At 42.0% G+C, this 25,325-nt stretch overlaps 1 protein-coding gene across 1 annotated transcript in view; it reads right to left on the minus strand.

Moving 5' to 3' along the window:
• Nucleotides 1-25,325, minus strand: part of LOC110498381 (usherin) — a 432,088-nt gene that overhangs the window by 359,578 nt on the left and 47,185 nt on the right. The window contains exons 5-9 of the mRNA XM_036955034.2: nucleotides 19,317-19,380; nucleotides 18,888-18,989; nucleotides 18,481-18,673; nucleotides 13,044-13,258; nucleotides 8,298-8,519 (exon numbers count right to left, since the gene is read on the minus strand). Of these exons, the coding sequence (XP_036810929.2) occupies nucleotides 8,298-8,519; nucleotides 13,044-13,258; nucleotides 18,481-18,673; nucleotides 18,888-18,989; nucleotides 19,317-19,380 (796 nt within the window). The remainder of the gene's footprint in view (nucleotides 1-8,297; nucleotides 8,520-13,043; nucleotides 13,259-18,480; nucleotides 18,674-18,887; nucleotides 18,990-19,316; nucleotides 19,381-25,325) is intronic.

Here is a 25,325-nt window from a genome sequence, read left to right on the forward strand (position 1 = left end):
AATGGACTTTGGTGGTCAAGATGTGTTGGTATCTGTACTGATGGCGCAAAAACCATGACAGGGAGACATAGTGGAGTGGTAACACACGTGCAAGCAGTTTCTTCCGACAGTACTTGGGTACACTGCAGCATCCACCGAGAGGCTCTTGCTGCTAAGGGAATGCCTGACAGCTTGAAATATGTTTTGGACACTACAGTGATAAAACAAGGCCCCTGAATTCTCGTGTATTTTCTGCACTAAGCAATGATACGGGCGGCGACCACGTAACACTTTTACAACATACAGAAGTGTGCTGGTTATCGAGGGGCAAAGTATTGAGAAGTGTTTTTGAATTGAGAGACGAGCTTCAAGTTTTCTTCACTGACCATCATTTTCACCATCATTTTCACATTTTTCTGACCGCTTGCATGATAACAAGTTTTTCACACGACTGGCCTACCTGGGTGATGTTTTTTCTCACCTGAATCTAGGAGTACAGGGACTCTCCGCAACTATATTCAATGTGCGGGACAAATTTGAGACTATGATTAAGAAGTTAGAGCTCTTCTCTGTCTGCATTAACAAAGACAACACACAGGTCTTTCCATCATTGTATGATTTTTTTGTGTGCAAATGAACTCAAGCTTACAGACAATGTCAAATGTGATATAGCGAAGCACCTGAGTGAGTTTGGTGTATAATTACGCAGGTACTTTCCCGAAACGGATGACACAAACAACTGGATTCGTTATCCCTTTCATGCCCTGCCTCCAGTCCACTTACCGATATCTGAACAAGAGAGCCTTAACGAAATTGCAACAAGCGGTTCTGTGAAAACTGAATTTAATCAGAAGCAACTTCCAGATTTCCGGATTGGGCTGCACTCAGAGTATCCTGCCTTGGCAAATTGCGCTGTTAAGACACTGATGCCCTTTGCAACCACAACCCTATATGAGAGTGGATTCTCGGCCCTCACTAGCATGAAAACTAAATACAAGCACAGACTGTGTGTGTGAAATGATTTAAGACTGAGACTCTCTCCAATACAACCCAACATTACAGAGTTATGAGCATCCTTTCAAGCACACCCTTCTCATTAACCTATAGTGAGTTATTCACCATTTTCAATGAACAAATAAGGTTTTATATGTAAGATGATTAAATAAAGAGCAAAATTATTGATTATTGTTATATTATTATTTGTGCCCAAAAATAGCTCTTTGTCACTTCCCAGGAGCCAGGTTGTGACAAAAACTCTCATTCTTATGTTTAATAAATGTATCGTATAGTGTGTGTGCGGCAGGCTTACAATGATGGCAAAAAAACTACATTTGAGAGTGTGCTGACCCTGGCGCTAGAGGGGGTGCACAGCTGGAGGTTGAATATCTGACGGGGGTACGGGACTATAAAACGTTTGGGAACCACTGCCCTAGAGCACACACCATCAGTGCCACAGGTAACTTCCACAAAGCTGTGAACGATCTGAGAGGCAAGACAAGAAGGGCCTTCTATAAAATTTGACATAACAATTAGGATCTGGCAAAAAAATTATTGAATCCATTATATAACCCATTGCCCTTTGTGGTTGTGAGGTCTGGGGGCTGCTCACCAACCATTAATTCAAAAAACAGGACAAACACAAATTGAGACTGCATGCAGAATTCTGCAAAAATAATCTCAGTGTACAACGTAGAACACCAAAATGTGCATGCAGAGCAGAATCAGGCCGATACCCGCTAATTATCAATATCCAGAAAAGAGACGTTAAATTCTACAACCACCTAAAAGGAAGCGATTCCAAAACCTTCCATAACAAAGCCATCACCTACAGAGAGATGAGTCCCCATATTAGAGAGACATACAGTGCCTTGCGAAAGTATTCGGCCCCCTTGAACTTTGCAACCTTTTGCCACATTTCAGGCTTCAAACATAAAGATATAAAACTGTATTTTTTTGTGAAGAATCAACAACAAGTGGGACACAATCATGAAGTGGAATGACATTTATGGGATATTTCAAACTTTTTTAACAAATCAAAAACTGAAAAATTGGGCGTGCAAAATTATTCAGCCCCCTTAAGTTAATACTTTGTAGTGCCACCTTTTGCTGCGATTACAGCTGTAAGTCACTTGGGGTATGTCTCTATCAGTTTTGCACATCGAGAGACTGAAATTTTTCCCATTCCTCCTTGCAAAACAGCTCGAGCTCAGTGAGGTTGGATGGAGAGCATTTGTGAACAGCAGTTTTCAGTTCTTTCCACAGATTCTCGATTGGATTCAGGTCTGGACTTTGACTTGGCCATTCTAACACCTGGATATGTTTATTTTTTAACCATTCCATTGTAGATTTTGCTTTATGTTTTGGATCATTGTCTTGTTGGAAGACAAATCTCAGTCTCAGTCTCAGGTCTTTTGCAGACTCCATCAGGTTTTCTTCCAGAATGGTCCTGTATTTGGCTCCATCCATCTTCCCATCAATTTTAACCATCTTCCCTGTCCCTGCTGAAGAAAAGCAGGCCCAAACCATGATGCTGCCACCACCATGTTTGACAGTGGGGATGGTGTGTTCAGCTGTGTTGCTTTTACGCCAAACATAACGTTTTGCATTGTTGCCAAACAGTTCAATTTTGGTTTCATCTGACCAGAGCACCTTCTTCCACATGTTTGGTGTGTCTCCCAGGTGGCTTGTGGCAAACTTTAAACAACACTTTTTATGGATATCTTTAAGAAATGGCTTTCTTCTTGCCACTCTTCCATAAAGGCCAGATTTGTGCAATATACGACTGATTGTTGTCCTATGGACAGAGTCTCCCACCTCAGCTGTAGATCTCTGCAGTTCATCCAGAGTGATCATGGGCCTCTTGGCTGCATCTCTGATCAGTCTTCTCCTTGTATGAGCTGAAAGTTTAGAGGGACGGCCAGGTCTTGGTAGATTTGCAGTGGTCTGATACTCCTTCCATTTCAATATTATCGCTTGCACAGTGCTCCTTGGGATGTTTAAAGCTTGGGAAATCTTTTTGTATCCAAATCCGGCTTTAAACTTCTTCACAACAGTATCTCGGACCTGCCTGGTGTGTTCCTTGTTCTTCATGATGCTCTCTGCGCTTTTAACGGACCTCTGAGACTATCACAGTGCAGGTGCATTTATACGGAGACTTGATTACACACAGGTGGATTGTATTTATCATCATTAGTCATTTAGGTCAACATTGGATCATTCAGAGATCCTCACTGAACTTCTGGAGAGAGTTTGCTGCACTGAAAGTAAAGGGGCTGAATAATTTTGCACGCCCAATTTTTCAGTTTTTGATTTGTTAAAAAAGTTTGAAATGTCCAATAAATGTCGTTCCACTTCATGATTGTGTCCCACTTGTTGTTGATTCTTCACAAAAAAATACAGTTTTATATCTTTATGTTTGAAGCCTGAAATGTGGCAAAAGGTTGCAAAGTTCAAGGGGGCCGAATACTTTCGCAAGGCACTGTATTTCCCTATTTCCCTACTTCCATATCTATTGGGTGAAATACCACACTGTGACATCACAGCAGCAAGATTTGTGACCTGTTGCCACAAGAAAAGGGCAACCAGTGATGAACAAACAGCATTGTAAATACAACCCATATTTATGTTTCTTTATTTTCCCTTTTGTACTTTAACTATTTGCACATAATATGACATTTGAAATGTATTTATTCTTTTGAAACGTTTGTGTAATGCTTACTGTTAATTTTTATTGTTTATTTCACTTTTGTTTATTATCCACATCACTTTCTTTGGCAATGTAAACACTTGTTACCCATGTCAATAAAGACCTTAATTGACAGAAAGACAGAGAGGTGGGGTACAATGCATACGGTACAACTGATGAGACAGAGAGGTGGGGTACAATGCATACGGTACAATTGATGAGACCCTTTAGCACGTCTCTCTCTCTCTCTCTCTCTCTCTCTCTCTCTCTCTCTCTCTCTCTCTCTCTCTCTCTCTCTCTCTCTCTCTCTCTCTCTCTCTCTCTCTCTCTCTCTCTCTCTCTCTCTCTCTCTCTCTCTCTCTCTCTCTCGCTCTCTCTCGCTCTCTCTCACACACACACACCGCTGCAGGTCACCACATGAATTATTCATACAGACATTAAGATGCTGTCTCTTTCCTCTCTCTCATCCCACCTTCTTCTCAAGGTATTGAGGGTAATATCATCTGAATAGAGAGGTGCTTAAAAGCATCCCCCTCCCACGTGCTTTATTTCCAGACAAGAACCTAATCTCCACAAACATCTCTAACATGTAAAAGGGTCGCAAAATTCCGGTAACTTTCCTAAAATCCCCAGATTTTCCAAAAATTCAGTTTGGAATATTCCTGGAATAAGCAGGAATTTTGAGAATCCTCCAACCGGTGTTAGGGTATAGGTTAGGTAGTTTAGACAACACACTACAGCTCACTACCACTTCAACCCTCCATTGCCCCAGGGTGCAGCAGCAACCGTGTCCAGGTGCTGAGCCTGGTTGATAAGCACATCAGGTACTGCCAATTAAAGGGTCTACACACTCTACGGAGACAGTAGATTTTGCCACAAAAATGGCGGCTCCTTGTAATACGCTCCAGCATTCAATGTACTTCTGTGCTCCCTGAAAATTGAGACGCGCTGTATCATTCCTTGCAGAGCCATGGGGCCAGTGATCTGATCTATAGGCCATGCATCAAAGTAGCATTGGTAACCAAATATAATCTCAGCGACTGTACAAACAATAAACCAAACAACATTGTAGCCTTATTAGAATACCCCCCAAAAGGTACTTTGTTGAGAAGTAATAACTACTGCTACACAGTAAAAACAACTGGTAGCCATGAGCCTTTTCTCCGTGATGTGAAGACATTCTATTTTTATTTATAAATGGTATTATTTCACTTGGGGGAGGTGTGGGTAGATAAAAGGCTAGTTTGCTTGCTGTTTTTAGCGAGCTAGCTAGCCAGCTGCTAGCGGAGTAACCTACAGCCTACTGGCAGGCACAAAATGAGGTAATGTAAATTAAACCTAAGCTTTCATTACATGTAGGCCTGGCTATTTTTTAAATATGCAGTTGGTTTTCTTTCAAATTAGCTCACAGTGGTGATGTTTTCAACGTGATTCATCTTTGCCTACCTAAAAGGGGAAGACAACAACAGAAGCATCTCTGCTATCACCCCCTTGTGAACATTGCTATTTGGGAGTCTGGAAATGCATGGACTGGCAAGGTATCATGTTACCAAAAGGTGTTGCAAGCCGTGAGGCTACTGGTTCGTAAAGCCTTTCTTTAGATTTTTAATCTTTAGTTGAGGCATGCCTGTTTGTAGTTTTCCTTTTTGTATATATTTGTTTTCATCGCCATCTTGGACTGGCCGACCAAGAGGTAATGACGGAGCTGGCCCTGAACTTGGTAAGTTGCTATCTCCTGGGCACATGTGCATCGAACACGGTCCTCAATTGCTCATTTCTCACATAAATGTACACATTCATTTAGGTTACAGACCATTAAACTAGGCCTAGAAGCCCTAGACAAAGTGAGTGCAAGATTATCTGTGGGCTGGTAACACTGGAGTTTCTGGAAAACCTGGGAATTCTGGGAAAGATAAAATAATTCTGCAACCTTAAACATGTTAACATGCATTGTTGCACACAGAAACTCCACACAGCTAAACCAGGGAGGGGGCCAACTATAGTACAGTAGGGTCTGAAATCCCATTCTCCTAAACACAGGAAGGGGGCCAACTATAGTACAGTAGGGTCTGAAATCCCATTCTCCTAAACCAGGGAGGGGCAGTTTTGATGGGGGTAGGGGCCACAAAAAAATTGGAACTCATAATGAGGGGCCGCAGAGAAATGTTTTTAATATGATATCTGAGCGAGAGTATCTAACAAAATCAATGAGGGCCCATGATTACTACACGTTTAGATAGCTGGCTGCTAGACTAACTTATCAATCTACATTTGTTTTACCTGACATGGGCTAATTGAGTGACTGTCAGTGACTGACAACAAAATACATGTTTTTAAATTGCACTTGCGTATTCTACTGACTACACTGCTCGCGTCTCGTGCGCGAGCATTGCAAAATACATTTAGAAATCTATATTATTCAATTATTGCACCCACACTGCTTGTGCGCACCAACGAGCGTCTGCGTTGCCAAGGGCTAAAATAGAAGTCAGTTCTATTTGTGACGCAGATCACGCTGCAAGTCTTGCCTCTCCCATCTCCTCATTGGTTTATAGAAGCAGGTACCCACGTGCCATCTTCTCATTGGGTATACCCACGTGGGTGACTGAAAGACGAACGAGGTCGGTGGCGGTAATGCACCTAATTTATGAAAGTTGCCAATCGCAATATAAAGTCAAGAGAAGAAAAAGCCTGGAAGGATGAGAGATGACTAGAAACGATTCGGTTGACCGTTTTATGTGTGGATTAATTGTCAGAGTAGAGGACCTTGTGCATTTCAGGTAAAATAACAACTCACTGTTTATATCCCAGGATAAATTAGGTAGCAACAGCAAGCTAGCTAAATAGGACAAATTAGCTAGCAAGTGCAAGCTAGCTAGCTAAATTGCCATAAATGTTTAATGCTTTTCGACCTGTCCCCAAATTAATATAATTGGTTCAGAGTTTGTTTTGATATTTTAACCTGCGTGTTGTGATTGCGTTTGGTGTGGAGGGACAAAATACATTTATAAACAATGGCGCACGAAGGCGCACAACCGGGTTGGGTTCCGTGTAACTCTAACTCTGACTGAGTTCCTATTTTTTTTGTTACATTATTTGAGAAATTGAGAGAGAGAGAGAGAGAGAGACAGAGAGAGAGAGACAGAGAGAGAGAGAGAGAGACAGAGAGAGAGAGAGGGACAGAGAGAGAGAAAGAGACAGAAAGAGAGAGAGACAGAGAGAGAGAGGGAGAGAGAGAGAGAGAGAGAGAGAGAGAGAGAGAGAGAGAGAGAGCGATAGAAGTGGGAGGAGGGTGTGGGTTGGGATGCCTCTGAAGAAATTAGCAATGATGAGATTTGAGCGTGTATAATTCTCCTTCCCTCTTCACTGTAACCTGCCCTTAATTACAGAAGCTTATTCCACTCAGATAGAGAGGGAGAGATAGAGAGAGAAGAGAGGGAGCGAGAGGAGGGGGAGACTGACATTACTGTCTTCTTTATAATGATATAATTAGTCATTAATTAGTCATAAGAGTGGAGGGTGTTTAATGACGAGATGTATACAGGACTATAACAAGATGACTGTGCCTCTGGAGAGACAGGAAACACTAAAGCCTGGCAAAGAGAAGAGGAGAGAAAAGAAAAGCTCAACACAGATTGAGTGCTTGTAGTGGCCCGAATACATTAGAAGCCTGAATTAAGTTTCCCTGACAGCCGACAATGCACTGCTGTCTATCTCAGTGGTTCCAAACCTTTTTCAGTTCCTGTACCACCAACTGAATTTTCCCCTGAAGTACCCCTCATTTGCATTTTACCAGTAAGCCTACGGTCTCATGAGTCTTGGATAGGGCAAGTACCCTCAGGGGTCCTAGTATCCCTGGTTGGGAACCACTGGTCTAACTCACACTAGGCATACAGGGTGTGTGTGTCGGTGTGTGTGGACATGACCTGTGCTAATGTTGCCTAATTCAGAGTGGTTAATAACACACTAATATGGCACAGGCATCTGAAGGGACAGGAAGCCAGGGGTCCTTAGCTTCAACCCCTGACCTCTAGCCCTGCCAGAGACAGCCACATGAAACTGTCATGGCAGTCTGGTCATTTTCTGATCAGGGGACATCATTCAAACACACACACAGGCACACACAGGCACACACAGGCACACACAGGCACACACAGGCACACACACACACACACACACACACACACACACACACACACACACACACACACACACACACACACACACCCTTATCAGAGAAAGGCTGTCCCTTCAATCATCAACTGTGTGATGGTGGAATTATTGAATAATTATGGCAATGTGAATAAAGTTCCTAATAACAGCCTGTGTAGATGATGTGTCAGGACCACTGTTAACTTGTGACTGTGACCTCAGGCCTTAGTGACTGTATTTCCATTAGACATTCACTCTCTTTGTTTCACTCTCATGGTTTTAATGTAGCTTTATTTCTGTGATTAAAATACTAAACATGTCCCCCAGGTGTGTATATCTCCAAAGCCCCGGGCCTGTATCAGCACTCCTACTCTGAGACGCTTCGTGAAAACCTGACCAGACCTGACCCCACCAATATAAATCAATGATTATAACTGCATAACAGTTCATAACAAGCTTAAATAGTCTCTATGTCTCTCACCTTCCACTGATGGTGATCTCATTGACACCATAGTAGCGGTGGCGTTGGGGCACCCCTGTATTTTGCGTGTGGTACTGTCCACTCAGGTGGATCCTGACCCGGGTGGCCTGAACCATCTGCTGCAGGGCAGGGGTGTTATAGAAGTCGTTGTAGCCTGGACGCAGGTTGGGCTCTGGAGTCAACATACTGAAGGTGATGTTACCTTGGGAGTATGGGACATCACTGAAACATAGAGGACAAAGTCAACAACAGTGTGAGTGTGTGTGTGTGTGTGTGTGTGTGTGTGTGTGTGTGTGTGTGTGTGTGTGTGTGTGTGTGTGTGTGTGTGTGTGTTGAGAGATTGGTGCTTTTGGACGTCGGTTCGGTTTCGGTTCGATTATTAAAAACTAATCACGTTTTCGATTTTGGTTCTGATTATTTGGGTTGAATAATGTAACAACACAGAATAAAACAATTTCTAAAAGTCCCATAATAGTAGTGACTGTCCATTACTGATTATCACTCATTAACCATCATTTATTCACATTACTTTACTTCAATCACATATTTCAGTTGATGCCATATATTACATTTGTTTTATTTGAGGACTTCATTATTTCATTCCAAGTCTTCAACTCATCTCTATAGAGCTAGGCTGTCTCAGAATCGTGCACTCTTCTATCTCTTCTGTAGCAGGCATAAAAGTAACAGACTGGACAAGTAGATGCGCTCTTCAGGCTGGATCTGATTTATCTCTAGAGAAACAGTGCAATGTGCACATTGAGCTCACAGAAGAAAAAAAAATAAAAATCATTTAACCAACTTAGTTGTCAAATAGTTGTTTTCAGTTAACCACTCCCTTCTGTCACCTAGCTTACCCATTCTCTCTTCCCTTCTGTCACCTAGCTTACCCAGTCTCTCTTCCCTTCTGTCACCTAGCTTACCCAGTCTCTCTTCCCTTCTGTCACCTAGCTTACCCAGTCTCTCTTCCCTTCTGTCACCTAGCTTACCCAGTCTCTCTTCCCTTCTGTCACCTAGCTTACCCAGTCTCTCTTCCCTTCTGTTATCTAGCTTACACAGTCTCTCTTCCCCTCTGTTATCTAGCTTACCCAGTCTCTCTTCCCTTCTGTCACCTAGCTTACCCAGTCTCTCTTCCCTTCTGTCACCTAGCTTACCCAGTCTCTCTTCCCTTCTGTCACCTAGCTTACCCAGTCTCTCTTCCCTTCTGTCACCTAGCTTAACCAGTCTCTCTTCCCTTCTGTCATCTAGCTTACCCAGTCTCTCTTCCCTTCTGTCACCTAGCTTACCCAGTCTCTCTTCCCTTCTGTTATCTAGCTTACCCAGTCTCTCTTCCCTTCTGTCACCTAGCTTACCCAGTCTCTCTTCCCTTCTGTCACCTAGCTTACCCAGTCTCTCTTCCCTTCTGTCACCTAGATTACCCAGTCTCTCTTCCCTTCTGTCACCTAGGTGCACCTGTCCCCCTGTTTTGAGTGTTTAAATATTGAGCCACTTGGTGCTAAGCATCTGCTCTAAACACAATCACCTGAAGACCCCCTCTAGACACACACACAAAATCGCACACACAAAAAGTGTGATGCAGAGACCAAAGGCTTTCAAAGCCCTCAAAGCTATCTCTGAATAACCCCCAGTAATGGATATCTCTGAATAACCCCCAGTAATGGATATCTCTGATAAACCCTCAGTAATGGATATTTCTGATAAACCCTCAGTAATGACCATCTCTGATAAAACCTCAGTAATGACTATCTCTGATAAACCCTCAGTAACGGCTATCTCTGATAAAACCTCAGTAATGACCATCTCTAATAAACCCTCAGTAATGACCATCTCTGATAAAACCTCAGTAATGACTATCTCTGATAAACCCTCAGTAATGGATATCTCTGATAAACCCTCAGTAATGGATATCTCTGATAAACCCTCAGTAATGGATATTTCTGATAAACCGTTAGTAAAAACTATCTCTGATAAACCCTCAGTAATCGATCTCTGATAAACCCTCAGTAATGGATATCTCTGATAAACCCTCAGTAATAGATATCTCTGGTAAACCCTCAGTAATGGATATCTCTGATAAACCCTCAGTAATCGATCTCTGATAAACCCTCAGTAATGGATATCTCCGATAAACTCTCAGTAATGACTATCTCTGATAAACCCTCAGTAACGGCTATCTCTGATAAACCCTCAGTAATGACCATCTCTGATAAAACCTCAGTAATGACTATCTCTGATAAACCCTCAGTAACGGCTATCTCTGATAAACCCTCAGTAATGACTATCTCTGATAAACCCTAAGTAATGACCATCTCTGATAAACCCTCAGTAATGACTATCTCTGATAAACCCTCAGTAATGACCATCTCTGATAAACCCTCAGTAATGACTATCTCTGATAAACCCTCAGTAATGGATATCTCTGATAAACCCTCAGTAATGGATATCTCTGATAAACCCTCAGTAATGAATATCTCTGATAAACCCTCAGTAATGGATATTTCTGATAAACCCTCAGTAATGGATATCTCTGATAAACCCTCAGTAATGGATATTTCTGATAAACCGTTAGTAATAACTATCTCTGATAAACCCTCAGTAATCGATCTCTGATAAACCCTCAGTAATGGATATCTCTGATAAACCCTCAGTAATGGATATTTCTGATAAACCGTTAGTAATAACTATCTCTGATAAACCCTCAGTAATCGATCTCTGATAAATCCTCAGTAATGGATATCTCTGATAAACCCTCAGTAATAGATATCTCTGGTAAACCCTCAGTAATGACTATCTCTGATAAACCCTCAGTAATGGATATCTCTGATAAACCCTCAGCAATCTCTGATAAACTCTCAGTAATGACTATCTCTGATAATCCCTCAGTAATGGATATCTCTGATAAACCCTCAGCAATCTCTGATAAACTCTCAGTAATGACTATCTCTGATAAACCCTCAGTAATCGATCTCTGATAAATCCTCAGTAATGGATATCTCTGATAAACCCTCAGTAATGGATATCTCTTATAAACCCTCAGTAATGGCTATCTCTGATAAACCCTCAGTAATGACTATCTCTGATAAACCCTCAGTAATGACCATCTCTGATAAAACCTCAGTAATGACTATCTCTGATAAACCCTCAGTAATGGCTATCTCTGATAAACCCTCAGTAATGACTATCTCTGATAAACCCTCAGTAATGACCATCTTTGATAAAACCTCAGTAATGACTATCTCTGATAAACCCTCAGTAACGGCTATCTCTGATAAACCCTCAGTAATGACCATCTCTGATAAACCCTCAGTAATGGATATCTCTGATAAACCGTTAGTAATAACTATCTCTGATAAACTCTCAGTAATGACTATCTCTGATAAACCCTCAGTAATCGATCTCTGATAAACCCTCAGTAATGGATATCTCTTATAAACCCTCAGTAATGGATATCTCTGATAAACTCTCAGTAATGACTATCTCTGATAAACCCTCAGCAATCTCTGATGAACTCTCAGTAATGACTATCTCTGATAATCCCTCAGTAACGGCTATCTCTTATAAACCCTCAGTAATGGCTATCTCTGATAAACCCTAAGTAATGACCATCTCTGATAAACTCTCAGTAATGACCATCTCTGATAAACCCTCAGTAATGACTATCTCTGATAAACCCTCAGTAATGACCATCTCTGATAAAACCTCAGTAATGACTATCTCTGATAAACCGTTAGTAATAACTATCTCTGATAAACTCTCAGTAATGACTATCTCTGATAAACCCTCAGTAATCGATCTCTGATAAACCCTCAGTAATGGATATCTCTTATAAACCCTCAGTAATGGATATCTCTGATAAACTCTCAGTAATGACTATCTCTGATAAACCCTCAGCAATCTCTGATGAACTCTCAGTAATGACTATCTCTGATAATCCCTCAGTAACGGCTATCTCTTATAAACCCTCAGTAATGGCTATCTCTGATAAACCCTAAGTAATGACCATCTCTGATAAAACCTCAGTAATGACTATCTCTGATAAACCCTCAGTAATGACCATCTCTGATAAACCCTCAGTAATGACCATATCTGATAAACCCTCAGTAATGACCATCTCTGATAAACCCTCAGTAATGACCATCTCTGATAAACCCTCAGTAATGACCATATCTGATAAACCCTCAGTAATGACCATCTCTGATAAACCCTCAGTAACGACTATCTCTGATAAACCCTCAGTAACGGCTATCTCTGATAAACCCTCAGTAATGACCATCTCTGATAAACCCTCAGTAATGACTATCTCTGATAAACCCTCAGTAATGACTATCTCTGATAAACCCTCAGTAATGACTATCTCTGATAAACCCTCAGTAATGACTATCTCTGATAAACCCTCAGTAATGACTATCTCTGATAAACCCTAAGTAATGACCATCTCTGATAAACTCTCAGTAATGACTATCTCTGATAAACCCTCAGTAATGACTATCTCTGATAAACCCTCAGTAATGACTATCTCTGATAAACCCTCAGTAATGACTATCTCTGATAAACCCTTAGTAATGACTATCTCTGATAAACCCTCAGTAATGACTATCTCTGATAAACCCTCAGTAATGACTATCTCTGATAAACCCTCAGTAATGATCATCTCTCATAAACCCTCAGTAATGATCATCTCTCATAAACCCTCAGTAATGACCATCTCTGATAAAGATGTGGGCTTTGTGTTGAGCGGCTCCTTACCTGGGGAACTGTAGACAATTGACAGAGTCTGGTCTGAGCAGGGGTCCATTGTTCTGCAGACCAAACAGGCTGCAGTCTCTGGCCATGTACTGCCAGTCTAGCCATTCTGTTTCTACACTGCTACTGTTACTGCTGCTGCTGCTGTTACTGCATCTCCTCTGGATGTGCAAGGCCTCTGGCTGGGGACTGACCAACTGAAGGATCACATAGAACACCTACAAACAGACACGACACACAGCCATTAATGACACACGTCCACACTGTCGTTCCGAGGCTGAATAAGAACAACATTATAGGGTTCTTGCTGGTCTTGTTAGTTGCAGAGAGAGTCATAGACCAGGAAATAAACTATGGAAGATCTGAAAAAAGAATAATAATTGGGCCAACTTTAGAGCCGGACGCCATGTTGATACCTGTGAATATCCATTGACTTATTCATTATAGATGAACAATGTTTCAATGCTATGACTCAGAACATCAGTTATGAGACGAAAAGGTTATTCTAGTGAATTCAATCATTTAAGAAAGATTGGTAGCTAGCCAGCGCACAACATGGCTAATCATTTTTTTAAACAAATTCTTGTTCTCATTTCCTGTCGCAAGGCATTCTGATACTTCACTAGCGCTTTAGAGGCTGCTGCCCTATATACATAGACTTGAAATGACTGGCCACTTTAATAATGGAACACTAGTCACTTTAATAATGTTTACATATTTTGCATTACTCATCTCATATGTATATACTGTATTCTATTCTATTCTACTGTATTTTAGTCTACATATACTTAATTCCATTCCTTACTTTAGATATGTGTGTATTGATTGCATTGTGTGTATTGTTGTGAAATTGTTAGATATTACTTGTTAGATATTACTGCACTGTTGGAGCTAGAAACACAAGCATATCTCTACACCCGCAATAACATCTGCTAAAAGTGTACTTGACCAATAACATTTGATTTGATTTGATTACTTTTGAATAGTTCTCAATCACATGAACTGCAATGAAATACAATTAGCCTTGGATATGATATCTGTAGATAATCTCAATGAAAAAAGCCCCACCATCAAGCAGCTTAGGGAAGAGATCCTCCGGCTGCTAGCTCGGCTGCGAGAAAAGGATAACCTGCTTTCTAAGTGCACCAACCTTGCTGTAATCCAGGCAAACCCAATCTCAGTTTCAAATGCCTCCTACAGCAAAGTTGTCAATGAGTCGGGCGAAGTTGATCTGTCCCAATCCAACGGACAGATTTTAAGCTGAACTCTGCGGCCCATGGGAGATTGGACACTCGCAAAGACGTAGGAGATTGGGGAGGCATTTTGGCCACCCTTCATCTATCCGAGAAGATTCGATCCAGCAATCAAACAGGTTTACCCCGCTTGAGCCCTTGGAGGCAGCACGGATCCTGGGTGTACACCAACAGCCAGCGGCCGCCCAGTGGCACCCTCCCCCATCTAATTCCATCAAGAACACCATCATTGTGGGCAGCTTGATGGTGAGATATTTGGCCTGCCTACGATCTGTGGAGATACCAAGGTCCACTGTCACCCAGGAGTCCGTGTCCATGACATCAACTCCCTCCTGCCCACGGTTCTGGTCAACTACTCCAATATTGACACCATCATCACTCAAGTAAGTTTTAACGTCCTTCGTTTTAGGCAATCTGAGGAACTGACGGAGGACTACAAAAAAAATGTAACACCCACGCTAGCACGGGGAAGAAAATCATTATCTCTGGCCCTCTCCCGTGCTACCAAAGGGGTTCGGAATGTTTCAGACGACTCTTTGCCCTGAACGAGGTCCTGAAGAAACTTTGCAACAACAGGAATGTCTCTTTTTGTGACAACTTTGATTTGCTGTGGGAGCAACCAGCACTTTTTAAATGAAACGGATTCACCCTAACAGGAGGGATTCCAGGATTAGTTCCAGCAACATCACAGACTGTTTTAGATACTGACGGACAGTGTCTGGTAGTGCTCCAGTCCTCCCGGTCAGAACAAGCAACAGAGGACTTGGAAACCATATCAACTCCTGTAGAAATGGCATTTTGGTTATTGTGAGTAACCTAATTTATGTTTCTTTAACTCTGTCTTTAACATATTGACATAACATAAAACTGATCAGAAATACAGTGTTACATTGTTAATGTTGTAAATGACTATTGTAGCTGAAACTGTGTTTTTTTAATGAAATATCTACAACCATCACCCCTGTGTTCCAATGACACGTTGTGTTAGTTAATCCAAGTGTATAATTTTAAAATCCTAATTGATCATTAGAAAACACTTTTGCAGAGCTGACAACTGTTGTCCTGATTAAAGAAGCAATAAAACTGTCCTTCTTAAGACTAGTTGAGTATCTGGGGCATCAGCATTTGTCGGATTGATTACAGGCTCAAAATGGCCAGAAACAACAAACTTTCTTCTGAAACTCGTCAGTCTATTCTTGTTCTGAGAAATAAAGGCTATTCCATGTGAGAAATTGACATGAAACTGTAGATCTCGTACAACGCTGTGTACTACTCCCTTCACAGAACAGCGCAAACTGGCTCTAACCAGAATAGAAGAGGAGTGGGAGGCCCCGGTGCACAAATAATAATAAGAAGAACATTAAATTAAATATTTTGAGCTCTATGGACTTCATTCAACATGTTACTGGGCCCACCCATAACCATGGCCATCCTCTGGACCTGGTTATTACCAAGGGGCTTTCTATAGACATATCCTCTATTGTTGCTTTATCTGATCACCAATCTTGTTGCCCAAAGCACAGGGTGGAACTGAAAGCATTATTTAAGACACTATCTTACCTCTGAAGTTGCTACAGATTTTATTGAGTGTCGGAACAATACTCCACCACCTATTCTGCCTTACTCTTGTGATGATCTAGTTGATAACTTTAATAGCAAATTAAGGGCAACCATTGATGCCATAGCTCCAGAAAATATTAAAAAGGCCACATCCAAACAGAGAACCCCTTGGATGAGTTAGGAAACTAATCAATTAAAGATAAATTGCAGAAAGGCAGAGCAGAAGTGGAGAAAGTCAAAGTTGCAGGTCCATTATGATATTCTGAGAGAGCAACTTGGCATATATAACAAGGCAATTAGAAATGCCAGACGGGCTCATTTTTCTAACTTGATCACTATTAATCAGAATAAAAATTCCAGAGTGCTCTTCTCGACCACTGATGGCCTGATAAATCCTACCCCTGCAAACCTATGTGAACTTTCCTCCACATATAAATGTAATGAGTTTGCGGCATATTTCAGAGACAAGATTAGACCAACATTAGGCTGGGTATCAGTCAAGCAAGACCTGATGAGATGTTTGATGATATGTGCCCTAGCCTACCACGCAAAGGCACTATGGATTTATTTTCCCTGGTTGACACAGACATGCTCAGGAAAGTGATCTCAGGAAAGTGATATCACGACTTAAGCCTTCTACCTGCCTTCTGGATCCTATCCCCACCACATTCTTCAAAACAGTTTTTAATTGCATATCTGAAGAAATGCAAGCTATTGTTAATCACTCCCTGTCCACAGGAATTCTCCTCCCTGCACTAAAAACTGCTATGGTGAAACCCCTTCTGAACAAAAGTAATCTAGATTCTTCAGCTCTTAGCAATTTTCAACCAATTTCCAACCTTCCATTCTTAAGCAAAATTCTGGAGAAATTGGTTTTCAAACTTAATGATTTTGTAAGTGTCAACTGTATTTTGGAAAAATTCCAATCTGGTTTTCGTGCCCAGAACAGAGACAGCCTTAAATGATCTTAGAGCCAAACAGATGTCTGTCCTTGTACTCTTGGATTTAAGTACTGCATTCAACACTGTTGACCATGATGTCCTTCTGGACAGACTGGAGATGTGGGTTGGCCTCTCTGGTCCAGTTCTAAATTGGTTTCGGACTTATTAAACTGGTCAAGAGTTTTGTGTCACCCTTGGTGAACATAACTCAAAGACAATATATATCACGTGGCATTCCACAAGGTTTGCTTTTGGGTCCGGTACTGTTCAGTTTATATATGTTACCCGTTCGCAGCATTATCAGAAAGAATAGCATCGATTTGCACTGCTACGCAGATGATAAACAACTTTGCATTTCTGTGTCGCCAGAGGATTTTAGCTCCACGGATAAATGATTAGACTATAGTAGTGATTTAAATACTTGGACATCTCACATCTTCCTCTAGCTAAATCAAGACAAGGCCAAGGTACTTATTGTTGGAGCCAAAGCACAGAGAGAGAATATAACAAAACCTATTCCCCCTCAGGAGACTGAGAAGATTTGGCATGGATCCTCAGATCCTCAAAAGATTTTATAGCTGCACCATCGAGAGCATCCTGACGGGTTGCATCACTGCCTGGTATGGCAACTGCTCGGCCTCCACAGCAAGGCACTACAGAGGGTGGTGCATACGGCCCAGTACATCACTGGGGCCAAGCTTCCTGCCATTCAGAACCTCTATACCAGGCGGTGTCAGAGGAAGGCCCTAAAAATCATCAAAGACTCCAGCCACCCTAGTCATAGACTCTCTGCTACCGCACGGCAAGCGGTACCGGAGCACCGAGTCACACACACAGATGCATGCTTACTCACGCATGTGCACACACACAGATGCAAGCGCACACAGATGCAAGTACACACACTCTTCAGAGAGGAAATGGCAGTGTTTTATCTTGGGACTTGAGCTCGAAGCCGTGACAGAACAGCCCCAAATCCAACACACACACACACACACACACTACCCCCCTCCTTGTCCATCTCTCTCTCTGTAAAGAGTTTTGTTGTGTTTGACACAGAGGGAGATGGAGCCTCTGTCTCAGCTTTCCTCTGTCTGAAGATCACCTCACAAACACACACACTACAGGTTCAGGGAGACAGATAGCCTTCACAGATCTATGTAACACACAAACACAGCTCTACCTAACACTCAAACACAGCTCTACCTAACACTCAAGCACAGCTCTACCTAACACACAAACACAGATCTACCTAACACTCAAACAGCTCTACCTAACACTCAAACACAGCTCTACCCAACACTCAAACACAGCTCTACCCAACACTCAAACACAACTCTACCTAACACTCAAACACAGCTCTACCTAACACTCAAACACAGCTCTACCTAACACTCAAACACAGCTCTACCTAACACTCAAACACAGCTCTAATACTGACAGTTCTAGCTGTAACAACTATGTACAACTTTGGTAATCTGACTCAGTTGAATCTTGATTAGTATGTAGATATTTGGCCATCTGACTGCGTTTATTCTCGATTAGAATGTAGATATTTGGTCATCTGACTCAGTTTAATCTTGATTATTAGATATTTGTGCGTACTTCAACCACAGGCTAAATCCATTCTAACCAAACAGACACAGAAACAAAAACATATTTTCATACACACAGACAGACAGACATTACCTGATACTGCCCGTTGACTAGGTCTATGGTGATGGTCAGCCCTTGGTCCATGTCCTCAGATCCAGTTAGTATGTTGGACACCCAGGCTGTACCCATGTCCTGGTCATTGATATAGCTGACAGGGTGAGCGTCCATGTTGAGCCTCAACACACGGTTATTAGTGGTGTCCTCCACCGCGTTGGGAATACAGTACCTAGACAGAGATGGGTTATGTTGCTGTTGTTGTTAGAGGGATACTGTGACGTGATGTGGATTTAGTTGTGATGCGGCTGTTCTTGTAGCTGTATGTTGTATATATGTTGTGCTGCAAGTGAGAATTAGTTTTGTGTTCACATACTTGGTTAAATAGAAGCTTATATAGTTAATACATCTGTATATCAATCAATCAATTCATCAATATACAGTACCTCTCCACTAGGGGGTGTACTCTGGGGTGACTGGGGGGGCAACGGCACTCTGACTGAGCGTGGAGGGGGGGCAGGAAGCCTGAATACACCTTTACTATCTCTCTGGAGTGGGAGACAATGGATCAGGTTGTGAGCCAGATGCACTATGGTGTCAGGATCAGTCTCAAAAGATAATTCAGCAAAATAAAATGTTATGAACTGCTGTATTAATATATAAGCCATTAAGTAGACACTTTTATCCAAAGCTACTTACATGCATGAATACATTTTACATGTGGGTGGCCCCAGGAATCAAACCCACGAACCTTGCGGTGCAGGCGCCATGCTCTACCAACTAAGCCATATTATACACATGACATTAAAATCAAAAGGGAATCATATGAAACATCCCTACTTTTCTCCCTCCCTCCCTCCCTCCCTCCCTCTCACCTGTTCGTCAGTGTGTTGGGATAAAATCTGAAGTCCTGCATCCTGCCCATGAATTGATTTGACCCTGGTGAGAAAGAAGAGAGGGATGTGAATGGTGTGTCCTGAAAACAGTCAGCTGGATCCATAGTGACCAGTGGACTAGCTTATCTTTCTCTTTATTCTCTGTTAACCTCTTTGGGCTAGGGGGCAGTGTTTTCATGACCGGATGAAAAGCGTGCCCAAAGTAAACTGCCTGCTTCTCATGCCCAGAAGCTAGGATATGCATATAATTTGTAGATTTAGATAGAAACTTTGGAGGGTTTTCTAAAACTGTTAAAATCATGTCTGTGAGTATAACATAACTTATTTGGCAGGGCAAACCATCCAGGACAAAAACAAATTGAGATCACTGTGTTTTCAATTAGTTTTCTATGGGGAACTAGATTCATGAGGCACCTGGTTGCAGTTCCTATGGCTTCCACTAGATGTCAACAGTCTTTAGAAATTGGTTGATGTTTTTCCTTTGAGAAATTAAGAGGTAGCCAAGTGTACTTTTTGTTTGGGGCGCGCGACCTGGAACTCGCTCCACTTTCATTTTATCTCCTATTGAACACATTATATTCCGTCTTAACTTTTATCGATTATTTCGTTTTTAAAATACCTAAGGTTGGATTAGGAAAGTTGTTTGAAATGTTTGGACCAAGTTTACAGGTAACTTATTAGATACTTTGTAGTCATGTTGGGCGAGTTGGAACCAGTGTTTTTTGGAATCAAACGCGCCAAATAAATGGACATTTTGGGGATATAACAAAGCAATTTATCAAACAAAAGGATCATGTGTGATGTTTCTGGGACATATTGGAGTGCCAACAGAAGATCTTCAAAGGGAAGGCATGAATTATATCCGTTATTTCTGACTTTCGTGTCACACCTGCTTGGTTGAAATATGATTTTTATGTGTTTGTATGATGGGGTGCTGTCCTCAGATAATCGCATGGTCTGCTTTCGCCGTAAAGCCCTCGAACGTCTAGCCATAACAGTTAGCGGAACGTCTAGCCGTAACAGGTTTAAACATGATAAACCATAGAGACACACAGTTAACAGTCAGATAAACCATAGAGAGACACAGTTAACAGTCAGATAAACCATAGAGACACACAGTTAACAGTCAGATAAACCATAGAGAGACACAGTTAACAGTCAGATAAACCATAGAGAGACACAGTTAACAGTCAGATAAACCATAGAGAGACACAGTTAACAGTCAGATAAACCATAGAGAGACACAGTTAACAGTCAGATAAACCATAGAGAGGCACAGTTAACAGTCAGATAAACCATAGAGACACACAGTTAACAGTCAGATAAACCATAGAGACACACAGTTAACAGTCAGAGGAACCATAGAGACACACAGTTAACAGTCAGAGGAACCATAGAGACACACAGTTAACAGTCAGATAAACCATAGAGAGACACAGTTAACAGTCAGATAAACCATAGAGACACACAGTTAACAGTCAGATAAACCATAGAGACACACAGTTAACAGTCAGAGGAACCATAGAGACACACAGTTAACAGTCAGATAAACAATAGAGACACACAGTTAACAGTCAGAGGAACCATAGAGACACACAGTTAACAGTCAGAGGAACCATAGAGACACACAGTTAACAGTCAGAGGAACCATAGACACACACAATTAACAGTCAGAGGAACCATAGAGACACACAGTTAATGATGGCATAGAAGGCCCTTCTTGCCTTGTCTCTCAGATCGTTCACAGCTTTGTGGAAGTTACCTGTGGCGCTGATGTTTAGGCCAAGGTGTGTATCGTTTTTTGTGTGCTCTAGGGAAATGGTGTCTAGATTTGTATTTGTATTTCTGGTTCCTGGCAACTGGACTTTTTTTGGAACAACAGTATTTTTGCCTTACTGAGATTTACTGTCAGGGCCCAGGTTTGACAGAATCTGTGCAAAAGATCTAGGTGCTGCTGTAGGCCCTCCTTGGTTGGGGACAGAAGCACCAGATCATCAACAAACAGTAGACATTTGACTTCAGATTCTAGCAAGGTGAGGCAGGGTTCTGCAGACTGTTCTAGTGCCATCGCCAATTCGTTGATAAATACAGTTGGAAGTAGGGAGTATACAAACACTTAGGTTGGAGTCATTAAAACTAGTTTTTCAACCACTCCACAAATTTCTTGTTAACAAACTATAGCTTTGGCAAGTTGGTTAGGACATCTACTTTGTGCATTTCACAATTCATTTTTCCAACAATTGTTTACAAACAGATTATTTAACTTATAATTCACTGTATCACAATTCCAGTGGGTCAGAAGTTAACATACACTAATTTGACTGTGCCTTTTAACAGCTTGGAAAATTCCAGAAAAAAATGTCATGGCTTTAGAAGCTTCTGATAGGCTAATTGACATAATTTAAGTCAATTCCAAATCAAATCAAAGTTTATTTGTCACGGGCGCCAAATACAACAGGCTACATTACAGTGAAATGCTTACTTACAGGCTCTAACCAATAGTGAAAAAAAGGTGTTAGCTGAACAATAGGTTAGTAAAGAAATAAAACAACAGTAAAAGACAGGCTATATACAGTAACGAGGCTATATACAGTAGCGAGGCTATATACAGTAGCAAGGCTATATACAGTAGCGAGGCTATAAAAGTAGCGAGGCTACACACAGACACCGGTTAGTCAGGCTGATTGAGGTAGTATGTACATGTAGATATGGTTAAAGTGACTATGCATATATGATGAACAGAGAGTAGCAGTAGCGTAAAAGAGGGGTTGGCGGGTGGTGGGACCCAATGCAGATAGCCCGGTTAGCCAATGTGCGGGAGCACTGTTGATCGGCCCAATTGAGGTAGTATGTACAGTGGGGAGAACAAATATTTGATACACTGCCGATTTTGCAGGTTTTCCTACTGACAAAGCATGTAGAGGTCTGTAATTTTTTATCATAGGTACACTTCAACTGTGAGAGACGGAATCTAAAACAAAAATCCAGAAAATCACATTATATGATTTTTAAGTAATTCATTTGTATTTTATTGCATGACATAAGTATTTGATCACCTACCAACCAGTAAGAATTCCGGCTCTCACAGACCTGTTAGTTTTTCTTTAAGAAGCCCTCCTGTTCTCCACTCATTACCTGTATTAACTGCACCTGTTTGAACTCGTTACCTGTATAAAAGATACCTGTCCACACACTCAATCAAACAGACTCCAACCTCTTCACAATGGCCAAGACCAGAGAGCTGTGTAAGGACATCAGTGATATAATGGTAGACCTACACAAGGCTGGGATGGGCCACAGGACAATAGGCAAGCAGCTTGGTGAGAAGGCAACAACTGTTGGTGCAATTATTAGAAAATGGAAGAAGTTCAAGATGACGGTCAATCACCCTCGGTCTGGGGCTCCATGCAAGATCTCACCTTGTGGGGCATCAAGGATCATGAGGAAGGTGAGGGATCAGCCCAGAACTACACGTCAGGACCTGGTCAATGACCTGAAGAGAGATGGGACCACAGTCTCAAAGAAAACCATTAGTAACACACTATGCCGTCATGGATTAAAATCCTGCAGCGCACGCAAGGTCCCCCTGCTCAAGCCAGCGCATGTCCAGGCCCGGCGGTTTGTCAATGACCATCTGGATGATCCAGAGGAGGAATGGGAGAAGGTCATGTGGTCTGATGAGGCAAAAATATAGCTTTTTGGTCTAAACTCCACTCGCCGTGTTTGGGGGAAAAAGAAGGATGAGTACGACCCCAAGAACACCATCCCAACCGTGAAGCATGGAGGTGGAAACATTATTCTTTGGGGATGCTTTTCTGCAAAGGGGACAGGACGACTGCACCGTATTAAGGGGAGGATGGATGGGGCCATGTATCGCGAGATCTTGGCCAACAACCTCCTTCCCTCAGTAAGAGCATTGAAGATGGGTCGTGGCTGGGTCTTCCAGCATGACAATGACCCGAAACACACAGCCAGGGCAACTAAGGAGTGGCTCCGGAAGAAGCATCTCAAGGTCCTGGAGTGGCCTAGCCAGTCTCCAGACCTGAACTCAATAGAAAATCTTTGGAGGGAGCTGAAAGTCCATAAACCTGAAGGATCTGGAGAAGGTCTGTATGGAGGAGTGGGCCAAAATCCCTGCTGCAGTGTGTGTAAACCTGGTCAAGAACTACAGGAAACATATGACCTCTGTAATTGCAAAAAAGGTTTCTGTACCAAATATTAAGTTCTGCTTTTCTGATGTATCAAATACTTATGTCATGCAATAAAATGCAAATTAATTACTTAAAAATCATACAATGTGATTTTCTGATTTTTTGATTTTTTAAATTTTTTTTTAGATTCCGTCTCTCACAGTTGAAGTGTACCTATGATAAAAATGACAGACCTCTACATGCTTTGTAAGTAGGAAAACCTACAAAATCGGCAGTGTATCAAATACTTGTTCTCCCCACTGTACATGAATGTATAGTTAAAGTGACTATGCTTATAAGATAAGCAGAGAGTAGCAGCAGCGTAAAAGAGGGGTGGGAGGGGGGCACACAATGCAAATAGTCCGGGTAGCCATTTGATTACCTGTTCAGGAGTCTTATGGCTTGGGGTAAAAACCGTTGAGAAGCTTTTTGTCCCAGACTTGGCACTCCGGTACAGCCTGCCATGCGGTGGCGGAGAGAACAGTCTATGACTGGGGTGGCTGGGGTATTTGACCATTTTTAGGGCCTTCCTCTAACACCGACCTGTTTAAAGGTCTTATACACGTCGACTACGAAGAGTGTGATCACACAGTCATCCGGAACAGCTGATGCTCTCATGCATGTCTCAGTGTTGCTTGCCTCGAAACGAGCAAAGAAGTGATTTAGCTCGTCTGGTAGGCTCGTGTCACTAGGCAGCTCGCAGCTGTGCTTCCCTTTGTAGTCTGTAATAGTTTGCAAGCCCTGCCACATAAGACGAGCGTCGGAGCCGGTGTAGTATGATTCAATCTTAGCCCTGTATAGCAGGTTTTCTTGTAAGCTTCCGGGTTTGAAATCGGCAGCTCTACCCTTTAGCTCAGTGTGAATGTTGCCTGTAATCCATGGCTTCTGGTCGGGGTATGTACGTACAGTCACTGTGGGGACGACATCCTCGATGCACTTATTGATAAAGCCAGTGACTGATGTGGTGTAGTCCTCAATGCCATCAGAATAATCCCGGAACATGTTCCAGTCTGTGATAGCAAAACAGTCCTGTAGCTTAACATCTGCTTCATCTGACCACTTTTTTATAGACCGACTCACTGGTGCTTCCTGCTTTAATGTTTGCTTGAAAGCAGGAATCAGGAGGATAGAGTTGTGGTCGGATTTACCAAATGGGAGGGCGAGAGAGAGCTTTGTACGCGTCTCTGTGTGTGGAGTACAGGTGATCTAGAATTTTTTTTGATAGAAATTTGGTAGAACTGATTTAAGTTTCCCTGCATTAAAGTGGAGGTGTACCTGTGGATGTATTTCAAGGCCTACCTCCAAACTCAGTGCCTCTTTGCTTGACATCATAGGAAAATCAAAAGAAATCAGCCAAGACCTCAGAAAAAAATTGTTGACCTCCACAAGTCTTGTTCATCCTTGGGAGCAATTTCCGAACGCCTGAAGGTACCACGTTCATCTGTACGAACAATGGTACGCAAGTATAAACACCATGGGACCACGCAGCTGTCATACCGCTCGGGAAGGAGACTTGTTCTGTCTCTTAGAGATGAACGTACTTTGGTGCGAAAAGTGCAAATCAATCCCAGAACAACAGTCAAGGACCTTGTGAAGATGCTAGAGGAAACAGATACAAAAGTATCTTTATTCACAGTAAAACGAGTCCTATATCGACATAATAATAACTTCAGACATAACCTGAAAGGCCGCTCAGCAAGGAAGAAGCCACTGCTCCAAAAACGCTATAAAAATGCCAGACTATGGTTTGCAACTGCACATGGGGACAAAGATCGTACTTTTTGGAGAAATGTCCTCT

This window comes from Oncorhynchus mykiss, chromosome 19 (genome assembly GCF_057628025.1).
Source record: "Oncorhynchus mykiss isolate SJ-2025 chromosome 19, ASM5762802v1, whole genome shotgun sequence".
Classification (NCBI taxonomy): domain Eukaryota; kingdom Metazoa; phylum Chordata; class Actinopteri; order Salmoniformes; family Salmonidae; genus Oncorhynchus; species Oncorhynchus mykiss.